This window comes from Gorilla gorilla, chromosome 6 (assembly GCF_029281585.2).
Source record: "Gorilla gorilla gorilla isolate KB3781 chromosome 6, NHGRI_mGorGor1-v2.1_pri, whole genome shotgun sequence".
Taxonomy (NCBI): Eukaryota; Metazoa; Chordata; class Mammalia; order Primates; family Hominidae; genus Gorilla; species Gorilla gorilla.
Genome location: NC_073230.2, coordinates 45,342,287 through 45,360,133, shown reverse-complemented (window position 1 = coordinate 45,360,133; position 17,847 = coordinate 45,342,287). Strand labels below are relative to the sequence as shown.

General features: G+C 38.1%; 1 protein-coding gene across 2 annotated transcripts in view; it reads right to left on the bottom strand.

Annotated features, from left to right (window-relative positions):
* Positions 1–1,349: 1,349 nt before the first annotated feature.
* The window catches only part of NME8 (NME/NM23 family member 8), a 58,032-nt gene continuing 41,534 nt past the window's right edge, over positions 1,350–17,847 (bottom strand). Inside the window, exons 15-17 of one of the 2 annotated variants that reach the window (XR_008667483.1) lie at positions 7,143–7,287; positions 4,646–4,836; positions 1,350–1,507 (exon numbers count right to left, since the gene is read on the bottom strand). Coding sequence is in view for 1 of the 2 variants with exons in the window: in XM_019030612.4 (XP_018886157.2) it covers positions 4,661–4,883; positions 7,143–7,287 (368 nt within the window). In the remaining variant the exon portion in view is untranslated. Of the gene's footprint in view, positions 1,508–4,645; positions 4,884–7,142; positions 7,288–17,847 lie in introns of both variants that reach the window. The other variant, XM_019030612.4, reaches the window with a different exon arrangement.

Sequence of the window (17,847 nt, the reverse complement as noted above, 5' to 3'; positions counted from 1 at the left end):
CAGCCCATTTAGCAGAAGCCCTGGTGACTTTCTAGCCTTTTAAAATCTTTCTCCCCCAGAGTCAAGAAGATATTTCCAAGTACTGCTAACCCCAGTCCTTACATGCCTACCTCTTGCTGCTGTGTTCCAAATACAATCCCCTCGAGACCAAGACGAACTCAACTTAAAGCTTAATTGGATAGATCTCTTTAGACATTGACTATTAGATTTCTAACTACTTCAATTAGAAAGAAATGGCCTTTCTCTATGTCTTGTGTATGAAATCTTTGTACAACTTTAGTCACATATACACACAACTGAGTGTAGCTTGCCATCTGCTGGTGAAATACGATATCACTTTAAGAGAGTTTTTTTTTTTTTCTTTTTCCCCCCCAATGCATTCGAAGGTCTGGATCATTCTTGAGGCAATAGCAGTGTGCCACTCAGCACAATCATATTATGAATATCCAAATACTATCAGGCCATGGAAAGCATCAGATAATACTATTCAACCTGCGGGAGCAGGGAAGGTGAAGGAAGTGAGGAAAGTGAAGATAATTGACTGTACTTATTTCTCTGCACAATGTAAAGGAAGCCGATAATCGACTTACCTTATTTTTTACTGCATTCTGGAGAAAGATTGAGAAATATCCTTACTGATATCTCCTATGTACATAATTAGATTTTGTATAATTTAACACTGCTCACAGGCATGCTTCTCAAACATTATGTTGGAATATGAAAGTATTGCAGTGAGTAATCTGTTACTAATGTGGAAGGATCAAAGCTTGTGAGCGTCTTACTTTTAATAATATTAGAGTTAAGAAATTAGATTGAAAAGTTAATCATTCAGCAACATTATTCTCAATCATGTGCAATCTAATATTTCTCCTGAGTGGAATGAAAAAGAGGGTGCCACGGCTAACATGCTGGGAACCACACATTACTCTGGCTATGGGCTTAAGGGCATACCACTGCAGAAAACATCATTCAGAGTACATCGTGAGAGAGGAAAAGAAACAAAAACAAAATTGGCTTATTACCACCTTCTTGCATTATCTTACCATGAGGGAGTTAGTTACACTGCCTGGACTGTTGGACAGTACTATAGTTTGCAAACTATATAAATCTACATGTCATCCTTTTCCTCATTTTCTGCAAGAAAATTTAGAGTCAAAACTTTGACCAATTTTCAATATACATTAGGCAGTATGCATTTATATTTAACTCCACTCCTGGCTTTATTTGATCTCTCCTACTCTCTTCTTCCCCACATTCCGTGTTCCTCCCTCAATTATCTTGTTGTAGATTGTGTGCATTTATATACCTTAAATCTTTTCTGGAAGATCGGGTAAAAATAAACATTAAGATTTGTTTGGGGAATACATTTTTATTGTTATTATGCATAGCCATTCATTTTTGTATCTTGAGTTCTCCTCCAAAGCATGTTTTTCTTATTATTCCTCCCAGGAAGCTGTGCCAAATGTTTGTATATTGACGTGAACATATGTACTATCTTCTCAAAGTTCTAGGAAAAGAAAGAATGCACTTAATAAAATAAATGACAGTGCTATACACTAATCTTTCAGCAGTTATCAGTTTCCATATTGAAGTTTTGCACACAAATCACAGAGCTGGGAGATGGGCCTTAATCTTTACCTATAGACAGCCTGACTGAGCAAGTAAGCAGTCATCAAACATTTACAGAGCAATGAGTTAATGAACAAACATTTGGGACAGGGTTAAAAATATTAACTTGTGAGTAAGCTTTCTACCCAACCCTTTCAAGGATTCAGAATTGCTGGTTAAACCAAAGGTTAGGAAGACAATAGGAAGGGGGTGAGAAAAATACCAGGACAGATTGTGCAGCTCCTTCTGAACATGATGGACAGGCTGGAGTGTAAAGGCGGGGGCTGTGGGGTGGCCTGGGGGAGCAGCTGGGGGTTCAGCAGGACTCTCAGGTCAGAGACGCCCAAGAAAGAGTTTAGGGAGTTTGTTGGTATTGTTATATTTTGTTTGAAACAAAATTTCCTTTATTTACTAACTGTTTAAGAACTTTATTAAAGGCCTACTTTTTTCTTCAACTTTATTTTAAGTTCAGGAGTATGTGTACAGGATGTGCAGGTTTGTTTCATAGGTAAATGTGTGCCATGGTAGTTTGCTGCACAGATCATCCCATCACCTAGGTATTAAGACCAGCATCCGTTAGCTATTCTTCCTGATGCTCTCCCTCCCCCAGCCCCCACCAACAGGCTCTAGTGTGTGTTGTTCCCCCCATGTGTCCATGTGTTCTCATCATTCAGCTCCCACTTATAAGTGAGAACATGCGGTGTTTGGTTTTCTGTTCTTGCATTAGTTTGCTGAGGATAATGGCTTCCAACTCTATGTCCCTGCAAAGGACATGACCTCATTCCCTTTTATGGCTGCACAGTATTCCATGTCATATATGTACCACATTTTCTTTATCCAGTCTATCATTGATGGGCATTTAGACTGATTCCATATCTTTGCTATTGTAAATAGTTCTACCATGAATATATCCGTGCATGTATCTTTATAGAAGGATTTATATTCCTTTGGGTATATATCCAGTAATGGGATTGCTGGGTCAAATGGTATTTCTGGTTCCAGGTCTTCGAGGAATCAGCACACTGTCCTCCACAATGGTTGAACTAATTTACACTCCCAACATAAAGGCTTACTTTTAATTAAGGGTTTCCATGTTAGGATTACATGCATTGTCTTTTAAAAATGTAACACTAACTTAATTTTGTATCATTTTGGAATGGGTTTTGAAGAGTTCTCTTGCAAGAGCTTTTTGTGCTTGTCTGAGAAATCATTCTTCCTTATTTCACTATTTTTGTTACTATTTTTTTTATCCTGGCAATATGTCAGGGGTTGTGTGTATTAAATTTGCCATTGCAACCATTTGAGTGTACAAATCAATGTTATTAATGACATTTACATGGTTTGCAAACATCACCACCACAAACAATTTCCAAAATATTTTGTCAACTTAAAAGAAAACTCTGCACCCATTAAGCAATAACTCACAATTTCACCCTTCCTTCAGCCCCAAGCTATAATTTACTTTTTCTCTCTATAATTGCTTGTTCTAGGTAACTCATATAAGTGGTAACATACAATATGTGTTCTTCTGTGTCTAACATTTCATTTAGCCAAATTTTTTTGAGATTCATCCATGTTGCAGTATGCATCAATACTTTATTCCTTTGAATGGCTAAATAATATTCCGTTGTATCTTTATAGCACACTTTATTCATTGTTTTGTTAACGGACACTTGGGTGGCTTCTTCCTTTTGGCTATTGTGAATCATTTTTCTATAAACATTACTGTACAAGTATATGTTTGAGTCCCCGTTTTCAGTTCTTTTGGGAATACACCTAGGAATAGAACTGATGGGTTAAATAATGATTCTATGTTAAACCTTTTAAGAAACTGCCAAATGATTATCCAGAAGATGCACCATTTTATATTCCCACCAGCCCAAGGTGACTGTGGGTTTTTCAATCACTGTACACCGTACAATCATTGTACACTGTACACTGAAATTTTGGCCATTCAGGCAATTACTAAAATGTCAGGAATAATAGATGCTGGTGAGGCTGTGGAGAAATAGTAACACTTTTACACTGTTGGTAGGAATGTAAATTAGTTCAATCATTGTGGAAGACAGTATGGTGATTCCTCAAGGATCTAGAACCAGAGATACCATTTGACCCAGTAATTTCATTACTGGGTATATATCCAAAGGAATATAAATCATTCTACTATAAAGACACATGCACACATATGTTTATTGCAGCAATATTTACAATAGCAAAGACATGACACCAACCCAAATGCCCATCAGCAATAGACTGGATTAAGAAAATGTGGTACATGGAATACTACTCAGCCATCAAAAGGATCATGTCCTTTGCAGGGGCATGGATGAAACTGGAAGTCACCATCTTCAGCAAACTAACACCAGAACAGAAAACCAAACACTACATGTTCTCACTCATAAGTGGGAGTCGAACATTGAGAACACATGGACACAGAGACGGGAACAACACACACCAGGGCCTGTTAGGGGGTGGGGGGCGAGGGGAAGGATCCTAAAGGACAGGTCAATAGGTGCAGTAAACCACCATGGCACACATATACCTGTGTAACAAACCTGCACGTTCTGCACATGTATCCTATTTTTTGTTTTGATTTGGTTTGGTTTGTTTTTTTTTGTTTAGAACAAATAAAGATAAAAAGAAAGAAACTTTGGCCATTCAAAGCAGAGAAGTGGAAAGGAGCTGAGTAGAGGGACTACATGAGGCTTTTTATATCATGGTAGAAGACACCACAGCTCAAGACCACAGTGTGTGAACCAATGGGTGCGTTGCTTGCCCTGTTGTCTCCATCCCTCCAGCCTGGTTGCAGCATCCTCAGCCTGGTTACAAGCAACCAGAATCCCCAAGGTCATCAGCATCTACAAGGTGCAGCTTTGAGGCTGTGTGGCTACTATGCAATAGAACAGTGTGTCTCACAGGAAATAAAGCTTGATTCAGGAATTTAGGAAAAGTTCTTCTCTTTTTAGGACAGGTTTGTCCTAGCCTCAGTCACTGCAACAAGCAAATAAAATAAAATAATAATTAAACAGGTACATACTTCACAGTATACACTTTAGTTTTCCTCAGGATCCTCAAAGAGTCTATTAACAACCTCTTTTGCTTCATAGGCGTTAGATGCTCCATGGACAATGTTTTCCAATTTACTTATTCCAAACTGGGCTCGGATGGAGTCAGGGGAAAGTACTTTTGCTTCTTCTGGGTCTGTTGGGCCCATCAATCGTCTCCATTCTGCAACAGCATTCCACTTGGTCAGAATCATGACCATAGATGGACCCCTGCAAAGAACGGTGCTTTCAGAAGACCCAGCCTACTGAAAACTGTTGACACGGCAAACAAGGCTAAAGACAGAACACTGCAGCCTGGGCCAGGGAGCTCCTTTTTATTCTTTGTCCTTATCAGTGCAATCATGTACTTTCTTTTTTTCATTTCTCCCTCTTCTAATAGGTTTATATGCTAGGTGAGTGCTATAATTTAATTCTAGAGAATATTTGTCAATGAAGTCTTATTATTTTGCTACTTTGAGGTCTGTAAATAGAGACATTGTCATGGATTCAAGACTTGTTGCTTTATGGTTGTCCAGCAGCCTCTAACCCCTTCAGGGATTGCCTCAAGTTAAGATAGCCACCTTGCTCAGGCCATCCTCATTGCCAGGATGGCCTACTTCAAGTAACTGAGTGATGTGAGCATACAACAGCCTGGTCATCTCAGCCAATACTGGACAACTCTGATAGACCAATCTAGCTGCGGTTAGCAGAGGCCGTTGTCTGGTCTGCACTACATCTTGACTTGCCGTCATCCCCATCCTGCTTCTTTGCCCTGTCTTCCTCATGGCATCCTTACTCAATAGCCTGAACAAGAAACTCTTTCAGCTTCCCAGAAAATGCAACCTGCAATAAGTATGAAAGTTAGTTTTCTAAGCTGTCATGGTGCAGTCCTAGGATTCTGCTTATTATTTATATCTAAATAGCACATATATTCCATTAAATTTTGTTAACTTTATAAATTCTGCCTTCCTAAACTCATTGACAAATTGTCAGGAACTGAAAAAAGAGAAGACGTGCAATTAAAGAGGTTTCTTATACGTATTTTATACACACGTGTGTGTGTGTGCATGTGTGTGTGTACGTACAGTCATGTACCTCTTAATAATGCAGATACATTCTGAGAAATGTGACATTAGGTTATTTCATTGTAGTGCAAACATCCTAGAATATACTTACAGAAACCTAGATAGAATAGCCTCTTACACACCTAGGCTATCTGGTTCAGCCTATGGCTCCTGGGCTATAAACCTGTATAGCTTGTTACTATACTGAACACTGTAGACAACCGTAATACAGTGTTATTTGTGTATCTAAACATATATAAACAGAAATGGTAATGCATTGCATTACAATGATCATGATGTCACTAAGGCAATAGGAATTTTTCAGCTCCATGATAATCTTATGGGACTACTGCTGTGCATGTAGTTCATTACTGACTGAAATATTGTACTGCAAAGCATGACTGTATGGAAAATTTTTGATGTTTAATATATATAAAATAGAAAAGAAATTTAACTCATAGTACATCGATAATGATGTTCACATAATTATGAACTCTGTGTAAAAGAGAATTTTGGAAAGCAGCAGTTAAAAGCAGAGACTCCCTGGGTTCAGGACCCAGCGAAACACTAGTTTTGTGACTGTGGACAACTTCTAGCCCTGGGCCTATGTTCTCTCAAAATCAAAGTGGAAATTCTAGTAAAACTACTTCATAGAGTTATTATTATAAGAGTCAAATGAAATAAAGTGTGTACAGCTCATCACAAGGCCTGGAATTAAGGAAACAATAAATGTTAGCCTTTAATTTCTATGTGGTGGTTATAAAAGTATGTGTTGTCAGGAACAGATGCATCATGTAGAAAGAAGTTTTAAAAGAGTGTATTTCTTATCGTAATATTTATGTTATTATGTATACATGGTTTGACAAGGTATCAACACATGTAAAAAAAGATGTTAATAATCATAGCTAACATTTATCAAGTGTTTAATATCTGTCATGCACTGTTCTAGGTACTTTCAACACATCAATTACGTAGCCCTGCCAACAAGCCTATTAGATAGATACTATTATTATTCCCATTCAACAGATAAGGAAACTCAGGCAACAATTAAGTATGTTGGCAAAGCAGCGGTTTGAACTGAGGCAGCCTCTATATCTAATGTGAAGACCTAGAGAAACAGGAAGGAAGGAAGGAAAAGAAAGGAAAGGAAAGGGAAGGGAAGGGAAGGGAAGGAAAGGGAGAAAGGAAAGTAGGAAAGAAGAAAGAATGAAAGAAAGGGAGTGAGGAGAGACAGAAGGAGAGAGAGAAAAGAAGATAGGGAGGGAGGTAAGGAAATAGAAAAAAGATGAACCATGAATGTTAGCAGAATGTCTTTTCATGAATGAGATTAGATGAAATGTTTTAATTAATTTTTGCATTTTTCAAAGTTTCTATAACAAACATTTACCACTTTTATAATGCAAATAATTATGTATCAGAAACTTACACAGATAACATTTCCAATAAATCTTTATAAAAGTCTTTTCCTGTTATTTTTGGATAAATTTTCTCTATTTGCTCAGGAGTTAAGAACATTCTCTTCACCTGTGTCAGATCAAATCCAGCCTCCTTAACCATCTTCAGGATCTGCTCTAAGAAAAACAGATATTTGATAATGCAGATTGCTTCACTTTTCCTCCATACTCAAGTAGACTGAAATAACTAAGGAAAATGATAGTTTAATTTGCATATTGTGGTTTAACATGGCAAAACTCTGCCAAACTAAATTAAAATTCCAAAGCACCAAATCGACATTCAGAACTTCAGTATGTTAATGTAGATTTTCAGTCTCTGAGGCTCACCTTTCCAGAAACCACCTGAAACACCTAGTAGGCCACAAGAGTAGAAGGGGAAGGGACCTGCTCTCATGCTAAGAATAAAGATCTATTTTCACCTTCACACTACAAATGCCAAGGAATTTCTTGCTAGATATGGATTGAAGGATAAAGCCAATCTGAACTCTTCTCCCTGAAGAATCAGAGTACCATCGAGGGAATTAAACAAAGCAAATGTTGTCAAAATCTCACCAACAGCCTAAGTTTTGAGGGCTACATTCTAGAGACAAAGGTGAACCAACTGAGAAACTGGGAGCTTTCTGGTAAAATGGCCTCTTCTTTGCTCCAGATCAAAAGCACACAGAGTGGCCTGGGAGCTAAAGGCAATATGATTATAACCAACAGACAGCCTGGAGAAGGCTGGACCTCTCCTGCTGGAAGGGAGGGGGCCAGGATCTGCCCTAAGACAGGCACTGCAGAAATGAAAGGAAAGAAAACATAAACCTTTCCTCAGAGACTGTCTCAACAGAGAGCAAGGCCTATAAAGATATCATGAGAAAGTGATCATTATTATAGAGTAATATATAAGGTCCCCAGAACCACAGGTGAGAAAACAATTAACTTTCTCTGGAGAGGTCAGGGATGACTTCACAGAGACACTGACCTTTGTGTTAAGCATGGTAAAAATAAGGTGTGATCACCAAGTGGACAAGTAGGGAAAGGACATTGCAGGCAGAGTGAGTAATGTATGCCAAGTGCAGAAGGCAGGAAGAAGTGACTGGGTGAAAATATACTGGAGATGAAGTTGGCCAAGTAAGTAGAAGAAGGATTATCAAGAGCTATGCCCTGTGAAGAAATCTGGACTTTCCTCTAAAAACAACAAGAAACATTTGAAGCACTCTAAGCAAGAACATATTCAGATCTGTGCTCTAAAACGATAATTTCCTTTGCACCATGAAGAATGAATTAGGGTAGGAGTGGGTGATTGTGGCATTGCAAGCAAGGTATTTGAAGATTAATGCAGTTTTTGGAAATCAATACTTCCTGGTAAAACGAGGCACCTTGGAAAAGAAAAGTCTCTTACAGTTCTTAGATAAAGACAGCAAGTGGCTCAGGTTAACGTTCAAGATAAACAGAGAGTACTGCAGGTAGTGAGACAGATTCACCCCCTGCAAAGGCCCCACCTATTAAGAAACTACCTAATTATATTAATACAAAACCAAGAGAAAATCTGAGCTGAGAAATGAAATGAGCTAACCCAAACCCTTATTAATCTTTACTGAGCCATTATAAAATTAAAATTACTATGCTAATTAAAAAATTTATTCCCCTGTTAAAGAAATAAATAAAAGAAAGAGAAAGAGGAAGGGAGGGAGGAAGAACGAAAGCCAGCAGAAGGATGACAAATACCCCCCCAAACTGTAACACGACACCCTAATGTGAATTAAGCAGTTTGAACATTAAAAAAATCATAAATCATAAATCAGAACTTCAAACTCAAAACTAGAAATGGCCAAGCAATAAGTAGATGTGAAATAAAAGCTGCACTCATGAAAGACAAAGATAAAATAACAGAAATAAACTAGGTGTCTAATGTAACTTAAAATACAGAGAAGGACATAGAGAACAGAAGTAAAAATAGCTAAGTAAAGGAAAGCAAAATAAAGAAAGAGAAGTCAATAGGGAAAGTGATAGATACAGAAGTTAGGCAAAGATAAGCATGTCTACACGTGTGTGTATGTAGGTGTGTGTGTGTACATATCTGTGTATACAATTAAATAATATATATTACTATATTTATTTAAGAAATTTGACTTCATCACACCAAAAGAGAATATTTTTAACTAAAAATTGAGTAGGTCAATCTAAATACTCAGAAACTTCAAAAGAATCCCCTGTTAGTTCCAGCTGGTGAAATCCCTAAGAAAAAAAAAAAGAACAATGGAACAGAACTAATATTTAAAACTATAAGGCAGGAAAACCCTCTTGAAATAAGAGAAGATAAGAATCTAGACAGTGAAAAAGACTAACATGATCTGGAAAAAGAAACCAAGAGTGGTCAAATCTCAGACATATATTAGTAAAACTACTAGACTTGAGAAACAAACAAAAATTAACACTTTCTTCTGGCAAAACACCATATTACTTACAATGAAACAAAAGTCAATATGGCACCAGGTTTCCTGAAAGAAATGCAGGAAACAAGAATAGAGATACCCTGTCAAGAATCTCCAAGAAAAAAAATGTGAGCCTAGGATTATTTCTATCCAGCATATATGTAAATAATATATTTTCTGACAAAGTACATTTAACATTTAACACAAGTTCAAAAAATAGGAGAATAGCTCAAGAAATGAGAAAGTAGATTAAGTACCTAATTGTCACAAAGGTAATAGGATATCATTTAAAGCAGAGAAAACAAATAATAGGCACTCAGTCAAGAAGAGTGAACTTTCAAGCCTATCCATCCCACCTTTTTTTGTTGTTGTTGTGTTTTGTTTTAGGCTTTTAGCAGCCCAAAGCCATGGTTTTTAGTTTCTGTCTCTAGTGATAACCAGAAAAGAAGAATGAGGAAGGGGCTTTACTGGCCCAATCAGAAACAGAAACTAAGAACCCATGACTATATTCTTTCCCTTGGACAACCCTGATAGATATTGCAATAAAAATGGCTTCCAGAACAAATAAATTTCTCAGACACAAAAGAAAATGTAAAAGACCACACAAAGAAGAACAACAGTAAATGAAAAATAACATGCAAAGTAAATATAACTTAAAATACTAAGATGTTTGAAACTAAACATATTATTAACATAAAATAAATATATTATGTGAGTTTATCTCATCTACTAAATTTTTTTCCTGTAAGACCTAAAACAACAAAACTACTAGAAGAAAATATAGGTGAAATGCTTCATAGCATTGGTCTCGGCAGTGATTTTCTTTGGTGAGACCTCAAAAGCACAGGCAACAAAAGCAAAACCAGACAAATGGGATTATATCAAACTAAATTCTACATAGTGAAGAAAAAAATCAACAGAGTGAAGAGACAACCTACAGAATTCAAGCTATGCATCTGACAAAAGGTTAATATACAGCATATATAAGGAACTAAACTCAATAGCAAACAAACAAAAACCCCAAAAAAGGATTCTGATTTAAAAATGGGTAAAAACCTGAATGGACATTTCTCAGAAGATATCTATTGAACATACAATGACCAACAGATACATGCAAAAAGGCTCAGCAGCTCTTAAAAAATAAAAAATAGAACTACCATATATGACCCAGCAATCCCACTATGGGTATATATCCAAAGGAAATAAAATCAGTACATTGAAGAAATATCTGTACTCACATGTTTATTGCAGCATTATCCACAACAGCCAAGATTTGGAATCAACCTAAATAAAATCAACCTATTCATTATCAACAAAAATTGATGGATGAATGGATAATGAAAGTGTGATGTATATACATAATGGAATATTATTCAGCTATAAAAAGTAATGAAATCCTGTCATTTGTGGCAACATAGAAGAACCTAGAGGACATTATCTTAAGTGAAATAAGTCAGGCACAGAAAAGACAAAATACTGCATGATCTCACTCATATGTGGAACTTAAAGAAGTTGATCTCCTAGAAGTAGAGAGCAGAATGGTGCTCACTAGAGGTGGGGAGGGTATGGGGCAGGGAGAAATAGGGAGAGATAAGTCTATGGGTATAACCTCTGGTGTTCTACTGCATAGTAGGGTAACTATAGTTAATAATATCGCATTGTATATTTCAAAATACGTAGAAGAGGAGACTTTGAATGTTCTCACCACAAAGAAATGATAAAGTTATGAGGTAATGGGTATGCTATATACCCTGATTTGATTATTACATAACGTGTACATGTATCAAAACATCATAATGTACCCCATGAATATGGACAATTATGTTTCAATTTAAAAAATTAAAAATACGTGAGTTGTGTACTGTTTTATTATAGTGAATTTGGCTGTTTAACATGTATTTTGAGAGAAAGTCATGAATACAAATCTGCCTTTATGGATTTTATGTGTGAGACAAGCCTAAAAAAAGTGATTCAAAAAGGCTAAAAATAAATAAATGGGCAAAAACGTACAAGGCAAATGCAAATAATAAGAAAGCAGGGTGTGTGGTCTTGATAGCAAACAATACAGAATTCAGGCCCCAAGGCATTAAATGAGACAAATAAGAACTTTGTGTAATGCTAAAAACTAAATTTACCATGAATAGTTTTAAATATCTATGTATCAAATAACATGGCCACCACCATTATAAATCAGAAAATACAGGAAATATAGCCAACAATATACTGAAAACAGGTGACTCATACCTCTAGTTTCTGACAGACCCCCGAAATTCAAGACAGATCAAGCTGGGAAAAAATAAATCAAGATGAATCGAACTGTAAGGCTGGTTTTATCTTATATTCAAACTTTTCACCATGACACTAGTGATAATATTTTTTCTCCTCATACATGTAGAATCTTCACAAAAGTTTGCCATATGGTAGTTCGGCAACACCATGATAATTTCAAAAAAATGCAAGCTTTTTCTTCTACCAGAATTTTAAAAAATCTCTTTAAAAATAATTTATTTGTTGAATAACTCAAAGGCCCAAGGGAAAATACAAACCAAAATTACAAAATTTCAATAATTAATTATCAATAATCAATAATGATAATGAAAACACGATGCATTAGAACCTGTGGGCTATAATTAAAGCAGTAATCAAAGGAAAATGTATAACCTTAAAAATTCTTATCAATAAAAATTAAAAGTTGAAAATAAATAAACTTAATATTCAACTCAAAAAGCTAGAAGAAGAACATGAGAAAAAACTATTAGAAAATAGAAGAAAGGGGAGGAGCCAAGATGGCCGAATAGGAACAGCTCCGGTCTACAGCTCCCAGCCTGAGCAACGCAGAAGACGGGTGATTTCTGCATTTCCATCTGAGGTACTGGGTTCATCTCACTAGGGAGTGCCAGACAGTGGGCACGGGTGAGTGGGTGCGCGCACCGTGCGTGAGCCGAAGCAGGGCGAGGCAGTGCCTCACTTGGGAAGCGCAAGGGGTCAGGGAGTTCCCTTTCCGAGTCAAAGAAAGGGGTGATGGACGCACCTGGAAAATCGGGCCACTCCCACCAGAATATTGCGCTTTTTGGACCGGCTTAAAAAACTACGCACCACGAGATTATATCCCGCACCTGGCTCGGACGGTACTACACCCACGGAGTCTGGCTGATTGCTAGCACAGCAGTCTGAGATCAAACTGCAAGGTGGCAGCGAGGCTGGGGGAGGGTCGCCCGCCATTGCCCAGGCTTGCTTAGGTAAACAAAGCAGCCAGGAAGCTCGAACTGGGTGGAGCCCACCACAGCTCAAAGAGGCCTGCCTGCCTCTGTAGGCTCCACCTCTGGGGGCAGGGCACAGGCAAACAAAAAGACAGCAGCAACCTCTGCAGACTTAAATGTCCCTGTCTGACAGCTTGGAAGAGAGCAGTGGTTCTCCCAGCACACAGCTGGAGATCTGAGAACGGGCAGAATGCCTCCTCAAGTGGGTTCCTGACCCCTGACCCCCGAGCAGCCTAACTGGGAGGCACCCCCCAGCAGGGGCACACTGACACCTCACATGGCAGGGTATTCCAACAGACCTGCAGCTGAGGGTCCTGTCTGTTAGAAGGAAAACTAACAAACAGAAAGGACATCCACACCAAAAACCCATCTGTACATCACCATCATCAAAGACCAAAAGTAGATAATACCACAAAGATGGGGAAAAAACAGAACAGAAAAACTGGAAACTCTAAAACGCAGAGTGCCTCTCCTCCTCCAAAGGAACGCAGTTCCTCGCCAGCAACGGAACAAAGCTGGATGGAGAATGACTTTGACGAGCTGAGAGAAGAAGGCTTCAGATGATCAAATTACTCTGAGCTATGGGAGGACATTCAAACCAAAGGCAAAGAAGTTGAAAACTTTGAAAAAAATTTAGAAGAATGTATAACTAGAATAACCAATACAGAGAAGTGCTTAAAGGAGCTGATGGAGCTGAAAACCAAGGCTCGAGTACTACATGAAGAATGCAGAAGCCTCAGGAGCCGATGCGATCAACTGGAAGAAAGGGTATCAGCAATGGAAGATGAAATAAATGAAATGAAGCGAGAAGGGAAGTTTAGAGAAAGAATAATAAAAAGAAATGAGCAAAGCCTCCAAGAAATATGGGACTATGTGAAAAGACCAAATCTACGTCTGATTGGTGTACCTGAAAGTGGTGGGGAGAATGGAACCAAGTTGGAAAACACTCTGCAGGATATTATCCAGGAGAACTTCCCCAATCTAGCAAGTCAGGCCAACGTTCAGATTCAGGAAATACAGAGAATGCCACAGAGATACTCCTCGAGAAGAGCAACTCCAAGACACATAATTGTCAGATTCGCCAAAGTTGAAATGAAGGAAAAAATGTTAAGGGCAGCCAGAGAGAAAGGTCGGGTTACCCTCAAAGGGAAGCCCATCAGACTAACAGCTGATCTCTCAGTAGAAACCCTACAAGCCAGAAGAGAGTGGGGGCCAATATTCAACATTCTTAAAGAAAAGAATTTTCAACCCAGAATTTCATATCCAGCCAAACTAAGCTTCATAAGTGAAGGAGAAATAAAATCCTTTACAGACAAGCAAATGCTGAGAGATTTTGTCACCACCAGGCCTGCCCTAAAAGAGCTCCTGAAGGAAGCGCTAAACATGGAAAGGAACAACCGGTACCAGCTGCTGCAAAATCATGCCAAAATATGAAGACCATCGAGACTAGGAAGAAACTGCATCAACTAACGAGCAAAATAACCAGCTAACAACATAATGACAGGATCAAATTCACACATAACACTATTAACTTTAAATGTAAATGGACTAAATGCTCCAATTAAAAGACACAGACTGGCAAATTGGATAAAGAGTCAAGACCCATCAGTGTGCTGTATTCAGGAAACCCATCTCACGTGCAGAGACACACATAGGCTCAAAATAAAGGGATGGAGGAAGATCTACCAAGCAAATGGAAAACAAAAAAAGGCAGGGGTTGCAATCCTAGTCTCTGATAAAACAGACTTTAAACCAACAAAGATCAAAAGAGACAAAGAAGGCCATTACATAATGGTAAAGGGATCAATTCAACAAGAAGAGCTAACTATCCTAAATATATATGCACCCAATACAGGAGCACCCAGATTCATAAAGCAAGTCCTTAGAGACTTACGAAGAGACTTAGACTCCCACACATTAATAATGGGAGACTTTAACACCCCACTGTCAACATTAGACAGATCAACGAGACAGAAAATCAACAAGGATACCCAGGAATTGAACTCAGCTCTGCACCAAGCGGACCTAATAGACATCTACAGAACTCTCCACCCCAAATCAACAGAATATACATTTTTTTCAGCACCACACCACACCTATTCCAAAACTGACCACATACTTGGAAGTAAAGCTCTCCTCAGCAAATGTAAAAGAACAGAGATTATAACAAACTATCTAGACCACAGTGCAATCAAACTAGAACTCAGGATTAAGAATCTCACTCAAAACCGCTCAACTACATGGAAACTGAACAACCTGCTCCTGAATGACTACTGGATACATAACGAAATGAAGGCAGAAATAAAGATGTTCTTTGAAACCAATGAGAACAAAGACACAACATACCAGAATCCCTGGGACGCATTCAAAGCAGTGTGTAGAAGGAAATTTACAGCACTAAATGCCCACAAGAGAAAGCAGGAAAGATCCAAAATTGACACCCTAACATCACAATTAAAAGAACTAGAAAAGCAAGAGCAAACACATTCAAAAGCTAGCAGAAGGCAAGAAATAACTAAAATCAGAGCAGAACTGAAGGAAATAGAGACACAAAAAACCCTTCAAAAAATTAATGAATCCAGGAGCTGGTTTTTTGAAAGGATCAACAAAATTGATAGACCACTAGCAAGACTAATAAAGAAAAAAAGAGAGAAGAATCAAATAGATGCAATAAAAAATGATAAAGGGGATATCACCACCGATCCCACAGAAATACAAACTACCATCAGAGAATACTACAAACACCTCTATGCAAATAAACTAGAAAATCTAGAGGAAATGGATAAATTCCTCGACACATACACTCTCCCAAGACTAAACCAGGAAGAAGTTGAATCTCTGAATAGACCAATAACAGGAGCTGAAATTGTGGCAATAATCAATAGTTTACCAACCAAAAAGAGTCCAGGACCAGATGGATTCACAGCCGAATTCTACCAGAGGTACAAGGAGGAACTGGTACCATTCCTTCTGAAACTATTCCAATCAATAGAAAAAGAGGGAATCCTCCCTAACTCATTTTATGAGGCCAGCATCATTCTGATACCAAAGCCTGGCACAGACACAACCAAAAAAGAGAATTTTAGACCAATATCCTTGATGAACATTGATGCAAAAATCCTCAACAAAATTCTGGCAAAACGAATCCAGCAGCACATCAAAAAGCTTATCCACCATGATCAAGTGGGCTTCATCCCTGGGATGCAAGGCTGGTTCAATATACACAAGTCAATAAATGTAATCCAGCATATAAACAGAGCCAAAGACAAAAACCACATGATTATCTCAATAGATGCAGAAAAGGCCTTTGACAAAATTCAACAACCCTTCATGCTAAAAACTCTCAATAAATTAGGTATTGATGAGATGTATTTCAAAATAATAAGAGCTATCTATGACAAACCCACAGCCAATATCATACTGAATGGGCAAAAACTGGAAGCATTCCCTTTGAAAACTGGCACAAGACAGGGATACCCTCTCTCACCACTCCTATTCAACATAGTGTTGGAAGTTCTGGCCAGGGCAATTAGGCAGGAGAAGGAAATAAAGGGTATTCAATTAGGAAAAGAGGAAGTCAAATTGTCCCTGTTTGCAGATGACATGATTGTATATCTGGAAAACCCCATTGTCTCAGCCCAAAATCTCCTTAAGCTGATAAGCAACTTCAGCAAAGTCTCAGGATACAAAATCAATGTACAAAAGTCAAAAGCATTCTTATACACCAACAACAGACAAACAGACAGCCAAATCATAAGTGAACTCCCATTCACAATTGCTTCAAAGAGAATAAAATACCTAGGAATCCAACTTAAAAGGGATGTGAAGGACCTCTTCAAGGAGAACTACAAACCACTGCTCAAGGAAATAAAAGAGGATACAAAGAAATGGAAGAACATTCCATGCTCATGGATAGGAAGAATCAATATCGTGAAAATGGCCATACTGCCCAAAGTAATTTACAGATTCAATGCCATCCCCATCAACCTACCAATGACTTTCTTCACAGAATTGGAAAAAACTACTTTAAAGTTCATATGGAACCAAAAAAGAGCCCGCATCGCCAAGGCAAACCTAAGCCAAAAGAACAAAGCTGGAGGCATCACGCTACCTGACTTCAAACTATACTACAAGGCTACAGTAACCAAAACAGCATGGTACTGGTACCAAAACAGAGATATAAATCAATGGAACAGAACAGAGCCCTCAGAAATAACGCCACATATCTACAACTATCTGATCTTTGACAAACCTGAGAGAAACAAGCAATGGGGAAAGGATTCCCTATTTAATAAATGGTGCTGGGAAAACTGGCTAGCCATATGTAGAAAGCTGAAACTGGATCCCTTCCTTACACCTTATACAAAAATCAATTCAAGATGGATTAAAGACCTAAACGTTAGACCTAAAACCATAAAAACCCTAGAAGAAAACCTAGGCATTACCATTCAGGATATAGGCATGGGCAAGGACTTCATGTCCAAAACACCAAAAGCAATGGCAACAAAAGACAAAATTGACAAATGGGATCTAATTAAACTAAAGAGCTTCTGCACAGCAAAAGAAACTACCATCAGAGTGAACAGGCAACCTACAAAATGGGAGAAAATTTTCGCCACCTACCTATCTGACAAAGGGCTAATATCCAGAATCTACAATGAACTCAAACAAATTTACAAGAAAAAAAAAACAATCCCATCAAAAAGTGGGCGAAGGACATGAACAGACACTTCTCAAAAGAAGACATTTATGCAGCCAAAAAACACATGAAAAAATGCTCATCATCACTGGCCATCAGAGAAATGCAAATCAAAACTACAATGAGATACCATCTCACACCAGTTAGAATGGCAATCATTAAAAAGTCAGGAAACAACAGGTGCTGGAGAGGATGTGGAGAAATAGGAACACTTTTACACTGTTGGTGGGACTGTAAACTAGTTCAACCATTGTGGAAGTCAGTGTGGCGATTCCTCAGGGATCTAGAACTAGAAATACCA